This window comes from Cupressus sempervirens, chromosome 10, assembly GCF_028749045.1.
Source record: "Cupressus sempervirens isolate cs-2001-9-10 chromosome 10, ASM2874904v1, whole genome shotgun sequence".
Taxonomy (NCBI): Eukaryota; Viridiplantae; Streptophyta; class Pinopsida; order Cupressales; family Cupressaceae; genus Cupressus; species Cupressus sempervirens.
This window is the reverse complement of record NC_143127.1, coordinates 783,808,741-783,822,067: the sequence shown is the minus strand read 5'-3', so window position 1 is coordinate 783,822,067 and position 13,327 is coordinate 783,808,741. Positions and strand designations below refer to the sequence as shown.

The 13,327-nt window shown below is 34.2% G+C and overlaps 1 protein-coding gene across 1 annotated transcript in view; it reads left to right on the top strand.

The window, feature by feature from the left end:
- The window catches only part of LOC149536229 (uncharacterized), a 95,449-nt gene that overhangs the window by 44,950 nt on the left and 37,172 nt on the right, over positions 1-13,327 (top strand). Inside the window, exons 2-5 of the mRNA XM_089804526.1 lie at positions 10,195-10,240; positions 10,545-10,623; positions 10,728-10,773; positions 10,878-10,976. Coding sequence (XP_089660652.1) covers positions 10,195-10,240; positions 10,545-10,623; positions 10,728-10,773; positions 10,878-10,976 — 270 coding nt within the window. The remainder of the gene's footprint in view (positions 1-10,194; positions 10,241-10,544; positions 10,624-10,727; positions 10,774-10,877; positions 10,977-13,327) is intronic.

The following is a 13,327-nucleotide window of genomic DNA, read 5'->3' as shown; positions in this document are numbered from 1 at the left end:
TGATCAAGGTTGAGGTGGTAGTTGCAGGACGGACGCACTAGATTGCGCCAAGATCGACGGCTGTCGCTATGTCGCCAAGGAAAGATGCAAGGAGGTTAAGCATGGTGGCATGGCGACCCAATCAGAGGTCGCCACGTGGCAGAAGACCTAGTCATAGGTGGCAGAGTAAGGACCAATCAGGTGGCGCCATGTGGTGTGTAGGTGGCGGAAGTACTGATAGATCAAATGACAAGATAGGAACATGCCAATCATATCGTGACACGTGTCACCAGAAAAGTCAAACAATTTTGACCCGAATGAGAATTTGGAGGGACAATACAAAGGCATGAAAAAATATTTTATTTTTATTTTTTCAGTTTATGAATGTACAGGGTCTTTTAAATTAAAAGGTGTTATATTCTAAAGTTTTAACTTTAGAAGAGAATTAAATATTTGCAAAATTCAAAGACCTCAAAGCCATGATAGGAACTTGTATTTCAAATTGATATTCTGGGCATCTCTAATAAGTGAACATAGGACTATCATATACTATCGGAACGAACTTTTCAGTTTTGAGGTTTATTTTTGCACAGGAAGCCATATGTTCAAGCTATTCAGGGTTTTGTACCAGGTGCTTGTTTTTCAACCACATTCTGTTATAGCAGTTCAGATCTGATTTTTGGCAAAATGATGAATTGAATGTGCACCAAAGGCCGTAAGGATGCAGTTGGTGATAATATTTTCACCACTAAATCAGTTTAGTGAATGATTTATCAACATTTTAGATGCATATCTGATGATTTTACCAAGACAAGGATTTCTCATTAGTTAGAAAAGATATTTTGAGTTTGTTGAAACACAATGATGGGATTCCTTTCAGATTTAGGTTGTAGAAAGATGAGAGATGCTTTGCAACATCAGATGATGGAGATTTAAGTGGACATGTGTCACCTCTAGATCAGATCCGAGATTTCATTCCTCTCCTATATCTTTATTTATTTTTCTTTCTCTAGGGTTGGTTGCAGTTCTTGGACATTTTTTCATTGCTGCCATACCACAAGGACAGTTCCAGATAGGTTAAAATTTCTATCATGACTATGATTCCATCATTTCTTCAACATTCTCTTTTGTATGAACAACAATAAATGAAGCAAATATAGATAGTTTTGGTCTATTTAGTGGTTTTATGAGTTATTTTACATGCATCTTGAATGTATAGTTTCAAAGAAATGAATACAATGGACAACAAACCTCTTAGTTTCATTCTGATTCTCGTCTCCTATCTTTGTAATTTGCAATGTTTTGTGGTTTAGGGACAAAGAACTTAAACCCTTTTGCAACCCCTTAAGGTTGTATGTCTTATGTGTTTTGCTGTTGGAACAAAGAGCCAAGTAAATGCTTGATATATTTGACAGGGTTGCTGGTTATTTGAGAAGGATATTTCATGATTATGAGGTCTTTATGAACATTGATGTCTGATTCACAAAGTGATAGGATAGATCTGATATCTTGATGTATAGAATATGTCACTGGTATCATAGATATATGTGTGTGATTTATGGAATTGCCCAATAGATAAGGCACTGATCAGCTACAGGATCAACATGTTTCTTACTGTTGCATATTTGGGATCTGTTGAAATCAAATTTATAATCATCCATTTCCCTTTTTGTTTAAGAGCTGAAAGGATGCCCTCACTCAGCTTGTGGATTTCATAGCATTTGCAATTTGCTAGTGCACATCTTTGTTATTGCATAAGTATACGAGAAATAAGAGTTTTATCTGCTTTGTCTAGATTCAGTTGTATGCTTTGGACATTGGTACCATATGAAGAATCTATAGGTTCACCCGCCTAGGTTTTGCAGAGCCTGAAGAAGAAGGGTCTAGCCTTATAGTTGGCCCTGGTGTCTGAATAGGTATGTTAAATATGGGAATTAGTTGCCCCTAGATGTATTTGTTCTATCACTGGGATATTGAAAAACTATTAATTCAGGAGCCAATAGGTCCTAGGTGCTTTGTCTCAAATTCTGAAGTCAACTCCTTGTATCCAAAGATGAGATGTGCTTCACTTGTAAGAGATAAGTCATCAACATATAGCACCAATATTAAGGCTTCACCATTGACTACCTTGAAGTAAAGATTTGGATCAACATCATTTTTTTAGAATCCCAAACTCATCAAGTATTGGTCTATCCTTTCATACCATGCTTGAGGATCTTGTTTAAGACCATACAGGGGTTTCTTTAAGTTGCACACATGAGATTCTTTCTCATGAATCACAAAGCCTTCAGGTTGCTCAATGTAGACCTTCTTCAATAACACCATTGAGAAAGGGCGTCTTCACATCCATTTGACATAGCTTCCATTCCTTAGCTGCTGCAATGGAAATGATGGTCTTGATGGAAGTATATTGAGAAACTAGAGAAAAGGTTTCTTCATAGTCATTACTTCTTTTTGAGAGAAACCACTTGCAATAAATCTAACTTTGTATCTCAATGCTTCCATCAACTGCATGCTTAATCTTGAACAAGTATTTGGAAGATGCAACTTATTTCCCTTCAGATCTAGGTACAATATCCCGAACATCATTCTTAATGATGGATTGATATTCTTCATCCATAACATCTTTCCAGACTAGCTGATTTGAGGCTTCCTCAATACTAGAAGGTTCAATTTCAATGATATATTACACATTAATGCAACATAGCTAGAGAATCTATGTGGTCTTTTACTTTCTCCAAAAGCACCTCTAGGAGCTGCAAACTGTTTTGCCTTCTGCATCCTTTTTCTTGCCTTAAGTGGTCTCTTTTTATTCACAATAATATATCTAGGCTCATCAAAAGGATCCAAAGGTTAAATTGAATCATTATTCTCTTCAAGTTCTGCTAACTCCCTCTGAATCTTAAGAGTGTGATCAATGAGTGTCTTAAGGAGGTTCTTGGTCTTCATCTATTTCCATGCATGAACCTTTAGATTTCTAAAAGCAATATCTTCCTTTAATATAACGTCTCTGCTTATCTCTATCTGTTTTTGACCGGGAATGTAAATCCCGTAGTCTTTAGAGTTTCCACTGTAACCCACAAATTTCCCTTTCTGGCGAGAAGGTTCCAATGTAGTCTATCTTTAGGTACATGACATACACTAGACAACCAAAGATTCTCAAATTTCTAACATCAGGCTTAACTTTTGAAAAGGCTTCCTCTGGAGTCATATTCTGCAATATACGTGGAGGACATCTATTCAAAACATGGATTGTAGTTCTAGAGGCTTATGCCCATAAGAAGGTTTGAAGGTCTTGATTATGGATCATGGATTGTGCAGCTTCAATAATGGATCTACTATTTCTTTCTGCAACCCTAATTTCCTGAGGGTACTGAGGGACACAATACTCCCTCTCAATTCCTGCCTCAATAGAAAAATCATGAAAGCTACCAGAAGTGTATTCTAAACAATTATTAGACCTTAAAACGTTTGTTCTCTTTCTAAACAAGTTCTGTACTTGTGCCTTAAAACTCTTTAAATTTGCATAGGACTTCATTTGACTCTTTAGAGTTTGGACCTTCAGAATAATTTCAAGTCTTCCTAGAGTAATCATCTATGAAAGTTACATATTACAAAAATTCTCTTAGGGATGCCATTGACATTACCACATAAATCAAAATGTAAAAGTTCTAATATTTATTTTGTCCTACTTTCACTACTGTGAAATGGACACTTAGTATTTTTACCCATAGCACACCCTTTGCAATTACCATTTTGTACATGATTGAGTTTAGGGATTCCCTTAACAATTTTCTCTAATGATGGAACAGTTTTGAAATGTAGATGTCGAAGTCTTCTATGCCACAGTTCGCTAGAGCTAGAATAGTTATGTAGACAAGCTTGAAATGGAGGTATAGAAAGCTTGTACAAACTCTCCTATCGATTTCCAATCGCACGTGCAGCTTGATGTTGGACTTCTTTGGCCATACAAAAACTTTCCCTTCTGAAAATGCTATTGATAATCCTTGTCTTCCAAAGCTGAAATAGATATGAGATTCCTCTTGATTCCTGACACAAATTAGACATTATTTAGATGAGGAGAAATCCCAGATTCTAGGTTGAGTGATGTAGCATCAAATCCTTTCACTGAATAGCCTACATCATCTCCAATGATTACTTGAAGGTTGGACTCCCTTTCTACCAAATCTGACAGTTGTTCTCAATAGCTTGTGATGTTTTGAGAAGCTCTACTATCAATTAGCCAAATGTCACTATCTGTTGGAACACTACTTGATAGTGCAGATATCAAGAGGAATCCATTTGAATTGTCTTGTGTTTCCTTAGTGACATCATTAATGTTTGCTACTTGTTGCTTAGCTTTTAAAACACAATCTCTTGCATAGTGACCAAATTTGTCACATCTAAAGCACTGAATGTGAGAGAGATCTTTCTTCGCCTTCTTAAAATTAGATGCAGAATCTGATCTGTGATCTCTCTTCCTCTTGCAGTCGCCTTTTCTCCAATTTATCCCTTTCTTCTTCTAGTTTGAGTGGAAAGAACATGAATGTCTTCATTTTGAGAGCTTTTGATAATTCCTCCTGCTGTCAACCTAGACTCCTCTTGATTACAATCAGTTCTGAGGCGATAAAACTTAGGTTTAGATCTTGCACTAATACCTTGGATAAAAGGTTCCCAAGTTTGAGGGAGACCATTAAGTACTAGCATGACAATGTCTTTATTGAATTATTCATAACTGGATTCCCAATTATGCTTAGTTAATCCCTTAATTCTGAGATCTTCATGAAGAAAGATACGATTGATTCTCCTTTTTCCATTTTGACTTGATGAAATTGTTGTCGTACTTTCCAAGGTTTTGAACATGCCCCTTGCATTTGTCATTTTTGAAATGATAGGCATGAAGTGATTCTTTATGGAATCAATCATAAGCTTCTTAGCTTTAATGGCATTCTTCTTGAACAGAAGTTTCTCCGCTTGATCATCTGCTTCAGATAGATCTTCCTCCACAAACTGAAGATCATTTTCTTCATGTGTAATGAGTACTCTAAACTTCCATGAAGTGAAGTTTGAGGCACCTTCAAGTCTATCTTCGACCTCTAGCCTGAAGACCATTTTTTACGTCTTGATATTGAATCTTGAAGATGAGAGATGGATGATAATTTTGCTGCTAAATAAATCTGATCACAATCTTTTTCAAACCTGCTTCGATACCATGTTGTTTTTGTATGATCGGATTATAGCAATGCAGATAAGAGATATATTAAATACTTAGACTCAGCAAATACCCTGGGGAAACCTTCTACTTGAAAGTGAAAACCCCACCAATCAATATTACGTATATGAATTAATACTAATGACTACAATATGGTCAAATTCAGGACCTATAATAATATGGATCTGCAACGCTAACAGTATATATTGGTCACAGTTTATTAATGCTTTAGAAATCAATCATTTTCAGGCCTCTTCATATATGCTATGATCTGCTCTCTCTCTCTCTCTCTATATATATATATATATATATACAAATAGTCTCTCTCTCTCTCTCTCTCTCTCTCTCTCTATATATATATATATATATATATATATTTTTTTTTTTTTATGAATGATGATCTGCTACAAATATGTCTGGCTGTGAATGCCGATTTTCTATGAATAAGATTGTTGTAGATATATATGTTATCGTTGCATATGAATGATCGATTCCAGCATATAATTACTGTGTATGAATTTTATTGTCTTGTATCAATCAGAAGTATTGTGTGTATATATATATGTATATATGTATATATGTATATGTATGTATGTATATATATATATATATATATATATATATATATATATATATATATATATATATATATATATATATATATATATATATATATATGCATGTATGTGTTTGTGTGTGCTGATGCAGATCTGGAGTATTTCCTTGTATGCAATGATGATCAAATAATTCATCTTTAACCACATAGGTATCTTCCATAGCCAAAGGATGTGTACTTCCAAAGACGTTACTATTAGGAACTGACTCTCTTCATTTTATTACCAATGGCTGCAGATTCTTATTGATAGATCGATTAGACTCCTTAACAAATCGTAATCATTAATAAATGGGAGAATGATTTAACTAGACATTATAATTGATATTGATTATCAAATAGCATATAATGATAACCACTGATGTCTCGATGCATCACTTGAGACACAGTAGTTGTGTCTTGTATCAGATTTAAAGACTCCCAACGCTAAACAATCAACACTAGGATGCATCCTTGAGCTTGTATTTGCAAGGGGATGATGAGCCTTTGCTTTGTTGCTTCTCCTGTCAGCTTCCTCTTCTCTAATTTATTGCAGGATTGGACTCTCTGGCAGCCCTTTCCCATCAAGTCCCTTACAAGGTTTCATTCCTTTTCTGAGAGTGGCACAGAATTAAGCTCTTGCTGGAAATTATGAGCTCAAATACTCTACGTTGCAATGGTTACACTGCCAAAGATATCTCCCACCACCAGGCTTTGCCTTAATCATTGTTTTATAATGCTTAAATGGTGAAGCTGCATCAATTTTAAAAGGGTTCTCTCAGGCAATTGAACTAGAACTTCCACTTCCACTTCCAACCTTTATGTTTAACTCAAGATAATGAACCTAAAATTGAAAAGAAAATTCAAGACATTATTGCAAAAAATTGAAAAAAAGGCATCATAACCCCTTAATATGCATACAAAGTATTAAAAGGTATTCAAAATTTCTTTAAAAAATCTAAGAAAACTTGAAATTTTTGACAATAATTTTAAAAATGTTGAAAAATTCTTTGAAAACTTGAACAACATGAAGATTCACTCACCTTCGACTGCTAAATCTGCTTTCTCCTATGATTCCTATGCCTTCGATGCATGTCTCAGTCCTTCATAGTGTTTACCTTTGAAGAATAATGCTACAGCTGTAACCAATAAAAATGGTGAAATGCTTGAAAGAAGAATGAAATAACAAAAAGGGACCAAATTCTTGCATAATAGGTTGACATTAGGGTTTTTAGGAATTCTTTAGGGTGGAAAACATATTCTAAGGCATGTGGGGCCCCTTTTTGAGCACCCTCAATTGTGGGTTCTTCGAGTTCCCCTAGGTCTGATGTGGGCATCCAGGTTCCTTGTGGGTTTCACAGAGTCAGGCACATAAGGAACCTAAGAGCCTAGGATGCATCTAGGTCAAACCTAGTGCAAATACAACCCGAAATCAGTAGTAGACTTGCACCGGCACAGAACCCTGGCAACTTAGGATTCGATTAGTCAAATCTTTAGTGACATTTATTCATTGCCAACATTTATATTGAAATTTTTGTATTATAGGATTCTCACCATGAAGATAATTAGTACAAACTCCCCATAACGTCTAGGTCAATTTTGTCTTATATTCAATTTTTTGAATTACCAATTGTAAGACAAATGAATATTTATATGTTGAAGTTGTATGAGAATTTAATCATATTTCATCTTGTGAGCATTGTCAAGATAGAAAAACGTATATTTATCAATATAGAGTTATGCTTGAATGATTGAAGAAGATTTCACTTAGTTTACATTTGAAGAGTAGGATGAATAGTTTGATGGAGTGGCCTAGTCCTCCACAATGGAAAGAAAAATAATCTTTCTACATAGCATTATTTTAAAAGAATAGATTACATGCGTACAGTTTAGGCCCTTATTAGATTTGTGAGTTCAACATCAAGAGTATATATGATCTATAAATTTAAAGAACATACATGATGTTGGAGCATCACAGTCCTTCAAGCAATCTTGCGTCAACCAAAATATTTCCTTTATGTTTTCTTTTTTCAGAGTTATTTATTCATTATGGTGATTTTGGTTTGTCATAATTGGATTTTCTAGTTGCAATTATTAGTTTAAGCCTTTGGACTTGAAGATAAAATCCTTTATGCAGTAATGCATATGTATTAGTTATGAGATTTTGTCCAAAGCACCAACTATACATGTTGAGAATTTCCATGTGTTGATTATGCATTTCTTGTTATTTGTATGAATTGGCTTGCTAAATCAGCTATTGAAGGTGTATGCATGTGTGTCATAGGTCTGGCTTTGTGCCAATAACCAGGTCATTGATGGCATAATCAATCCCAAAGAAATTCATGTTTAGTTGCATTGAGTTTATAACTTTATAGTCATATAATGTGCTGCATAAGAAGAGAAGCTCATTTACATGTCTCAAAAATGTGTGTTCATCTCCATGGCAAAGTTCATGGATAAACCATTTGATATTGGTCTCATGATCTTTATCTTAAGTGCATGGGAGACTATACTACATTTTTTGTTAGCATCGACCTACTATATCAATCTTCTTTGTAAAATGGTTTTAAAATGATTGAAAGCAATTGTGGCCAGGACACAGAAAATAATTGAGGTCCAACAGTTGAGAGAAAATTTATCAAACTAAAATCAGACAGAAAAGATTAATAGTTGTGGTCACTCTTCAGTTTAGTGCATGTATTGTATTGGAATCTATAAGACTAAGGTGTAGAAGCCCTAGAGACAGCTATTATGATGTACTATAAGACTCTGGAGAAAATTGTATCAATTTCGTTGTTTTTAATATTGTTATGATATTTTAATTCAATTGTGTGTGACAATGAATTCAATAATATTCCCTCGTGGGGAATAGGAACTTAATGCATAAATACAAAAGCAAGGTATTAAATACAGGAAACACAGAGAACTCAGAAGTAATTCATATATTCATTAATCACCAAACACAAGGTTACATTCGCAATACACAACTTGCCTTTTCTTATGAAGAAGGTTCATACATATAGTGTCCGAGAGGGTGCGAGCCGAACCATTGCACCTGTGTAACTCCCTCAATTATGCCAACTACCTAACTACCCAAGTTTTCCGACAACATCATCCCCCCTAAAAAGGAAAGTCATCTCCGGACAACAACATCCAAAATGATAAGTTGTCAAAGGTCATCATTAATGTTATATTAAAAATGTAAAAAGTATAACATTCCAACTACCTAACTACCCAAGTTTCCCAACAACAGCAGCTATTTTGATGTAATATGAGATTGTGGAGAAAATTGTATCAATTTCGTTATTTTTAATATTGTTGTTATCATATTTGAATTCAGTTGTGTGTGACAATGAATGTTTTGTGTTAAAGCTGCATGGTTGGAAAAGCTTTTCTCAGGCCTTGCATCCTTGATTGCATCAGTACATGATTAGGACCTTTTCATTTAATGTTATGTTTGGTTATGATTTTTACAATGCTCAATGTGTGTTTTTGCAATATTTATAGATTTTATTTTTACTCTATTAGTTTGGAACAGAATTAATATGAGAAAGTAGACAACTGATTTTCATATTAAGGCTTATATCAAGTGCACCAGCTTAACATGTCCTGCACGTGAACTCGTTTGGAGACTGGTAATGTTTAACATTTTTGAGGAGTATAAATTGTTTGTCTTGTTTTCTCCTGTAGTTTTTCTGTATGTTTGGATAAAGCATTGACATCACTTGCTGCAGCATTTCCTCAAGTTTCTCATCTCTATCACCTTTTATTTGATCCACTTTTGCTCAGTCTTATGGATATGTTTTGGAGGTCAAAATGGGCATTTTCTGTGCTTAATATTTTCAACTCAGGTGCATTTGCCATGCATCAACTGATGTTTGTGAATTTTAAGAAACATGGTGTTTAACTGCCAAGCAGATTATGTTGTCTTTTTGGAAAATGTCTTAACTGGTGGCCATGGTGGTACTATGCAATTTGTTTGTTGATTGTATATTTATACTGGTGATTTCTTTTCTTCCATACTTAAATGAGTCATGTAACATATTTTTTAAAACTAGGATCTTAAAATTTTGCATGCAATAACTATAGTACCTTTGGAAGTCAGGTGTAACTAATTTTCTGATCCATTCTTAAAAGTGGATTAGTTTTCATCAAAATGAATACACACATAAGTGTTCTTGTGAATGAGTTAAATACTGTTAATATTTGCTTGGACTTGGCCTGAACATTTCATATTATTATTAGTGACAGTATTAGTGAACAGTGCCATGTATTAAATTTAAATAGAATGAGAGTTCTTTGAATTAAGTGTTCAATTAGATAAGCATCTGCAGAGGTATGAATTAGTAGCATTACATAATCCTTTGTAAGTTTACATAATTATGCTTTATATTATTTTCACTTCTCGCAGAAAGACAAACAAAATCAAAGCTCGGATGTTGCAGGGTCTGGTCCAGGTTTGTTTTTTACTGCCCACGGAGACATTTTTTGCAGTACCATCATATGTACTTGCCATAGAAACCATTATAAATTAATTGCAGTAGAATTTAATGTCCTTTAAGCCAACAAGAAATAGGTACCTTTTTGAATGTATTGTATAAAACTGTGTGTAAAACTGGATTGATCTCCAAGTAATCTCAGCAGCGATCTGATCACTTTTTTTACATAAGTAATTTGATTTATTTATAAATTTATATTATGGCATATTGTTTCAGCATTTGCAAGATATCCCTCAGAAATATATGGGTAGTTGTGCAACAGGTAGTCCATCTGAACTGCAGTCAGCAACACCCATGCCAGATAAAAAGATCCTTTTTAGTGCTCTTGATAAGTTCCAAAAGTAAGTCCTCCATACAGACAACCGTATTTCCTTTACATGAAGTATGTTTATGTTTTCTTCCCGCCAGAAATCAGCACTGAATTCTCTTTCCTTTTTGTCAACAGAAAGGATACCTATGGAGTGTTTTCTGAACCAGTTGACCCTAAGGAGGTATCCTCAAGTTTTGCAAACTCTTGTTATTATCACCATTGAATTTGACTAGGATTTTGAACTGTCCAACTGTTTAAGAATTGTCATTTTTTCTGTGTTTTCAGCTCCCAGACTATTTTGATATTATAAAAAATCCGATGGACTTCGGTACTATAAGGAGCAATCTTGAAAGTGGTTACTATACGAACTTGGAACAACTTGAGGTAAGTAATAAACAACAGAAATTTGTTCTAATTTTCTAAAATTTTCCTTGTGCAAGTGATATCCAGTTTGATGCAGTACAATATTATTATTAGTGACATTTTGAAAAACTGAAATTTATGAACATTCTTACTTTGTCAATTTCGCAAATAATGTACATTTCTATCATTATAGTGATCGATGTGCCAACTGTTTTTATTTGGTGTGTATTCTCTCATTCATTGCCTTCTCTTGCATGTACATTTCTATCAGGCCATAACAATTCCACAACAAAATTGGACCCTTCTGTGCCATAGTTGCCATATTCATCTTGGCTGCCTGAAAATAATCTCTAGGAGTGGCAAATTTGTCCACTAGCTACAAACGATGTTGGCCTCTAGAGGATCATACATCGTTTTGATGACACTAGAGAGTTCTACCTTCATCTCAACGTTCTAAATGGGTGTACCATGTTGAGTAACATGGATCGTTTCTGCAAATGTAGAATCATGGCCATTGTTATTGATGATGTTCCAAATGCAAATGAAGGCTTATAAATATGAGAGGAGGAGACATGTCTCATGAAAAGACATGTCTCTACGGTTAAACATCACTAGTTAACATAGTAATATAAATAACCATATATGTAACTCATCTTTAAGCATATATGTAATATATTATTTATATTTTTATATAATAATATATAATATATATTTATTATATAATAATATATATATATATATATATATATATATTATATTACATATAATATATATTATATATATAAGATATTTATCTTAAGATGATTCACCATCAACTAGGTATTGTTACTAAAATTTTGAACATGTGTAAAATTCTGTATCAAGCAAAAATTAGGAAATTGCATTTTTGAAAGGCTCATACATTTGATATTCAATTGTTTAAACAATTGATGATAAATTAAATGTTGAATTACAAATGATTCTCCCACACAAGACCGTGAGAGTGATCTTTACTGTTCCTAAGCAAATATAGAGCAGGAAAGTAATCACAGAAATGTGTATGTACAAAGGGAAAGGAAGCCAGCCATTGCCTGGTCTTGAATGGCTGCTGTAGATCTTTGTCCTCTTTGCTTGCGTGTGTCAAATGTGCCTCCAAGTTTTCCATGACCTGCAAAAAATTAAGAAAAAAAACAAGTTAGATCTTTACGATCTAAGCAATGACTGATTTCCAATAACAACATACCTCTGCACTTATGTTATTCAGTCATGATCTTATTTGAGCAGAAGCAGTAAAGATCAAAATCAGATTTAAGAGCAATCATCAACAATTACAGGTCAACAGTAATGTTTTCATGTTGTGACATATAGCGACAGCAATTCTTATATCTTTGTGATGTTGCAAGTACGTGATGCTATGACTGCAGGACAACACAATTATAAGGAATTATACAAAGATAGATATTGTGCTGGGATAGAGCTTATGTTCTTCAAAGCAAATGTAATGTTCCAGATTTCATTCCATGTTTCAAATAGAATCTCATATATTGAAGATTGCCAACTTAACAGTACAGTATATAGCTGCAAACTTTCCAATATCTTCCAGAAGCACAATCTAATATATTCTGAACAACAGTAAAGGGCTTAAATCAGAATAAATTTCAGCCTTAATCCCTGCAAAAGTCGACAGAGAACCTCCATGATAGTGCCAGAGATGAAAACGAGGGAAAATAAAATAAAGAGTTGAAAAACCCTCATGCAAATCAGGAAAATACGACTGTCAGCAACAAGATAAGTGCAAAGAAATAATTTGTTGTTATAAACAAGTGCACAAAGAGGACAGTGGTGCAATCCCTACAGGATCTTCACATTGTTGTGTTACAGCAATGACTCCAGTAAGAGCAGACTCATCATTTCAAAGAAGACGGATGGATCAATATTAGTGGTAATAGAGAAAGAAAGCTCATATACAACAATCAATGAACGGGGCCAAATTGAATATATTTAAAAATATGAAGGAAACATATATATCTAAGCCAAGTTTTTGCTCATTATAAAACAGCGAGAGAAGCATGATTTCTTTTTCAAAGGAAATAGAACTCCAAGTGCATTAAAACAACTTACAGATGAAGGATGAAAACCCATGTTTCCCAGGAGATGGCAGCGAATAAATTTGTAAAGACCAGGTCATGAACATGTGTAATCAATAATGCTACAAACAAGCAGCGGAATAACTCCAGTATGGTGTATGAGATTGCTATTAAATCAGAAGCAAGTAAAACCTCATTGCCAAGGTCTGTAAAACTCTCAACAAACTCCAGAATAAGTCACAACAAGATCAGATTTAAAGGGTGATGCTCATAACAGCTGTCTAAAGCCAGAAAATAGCAGAGAAG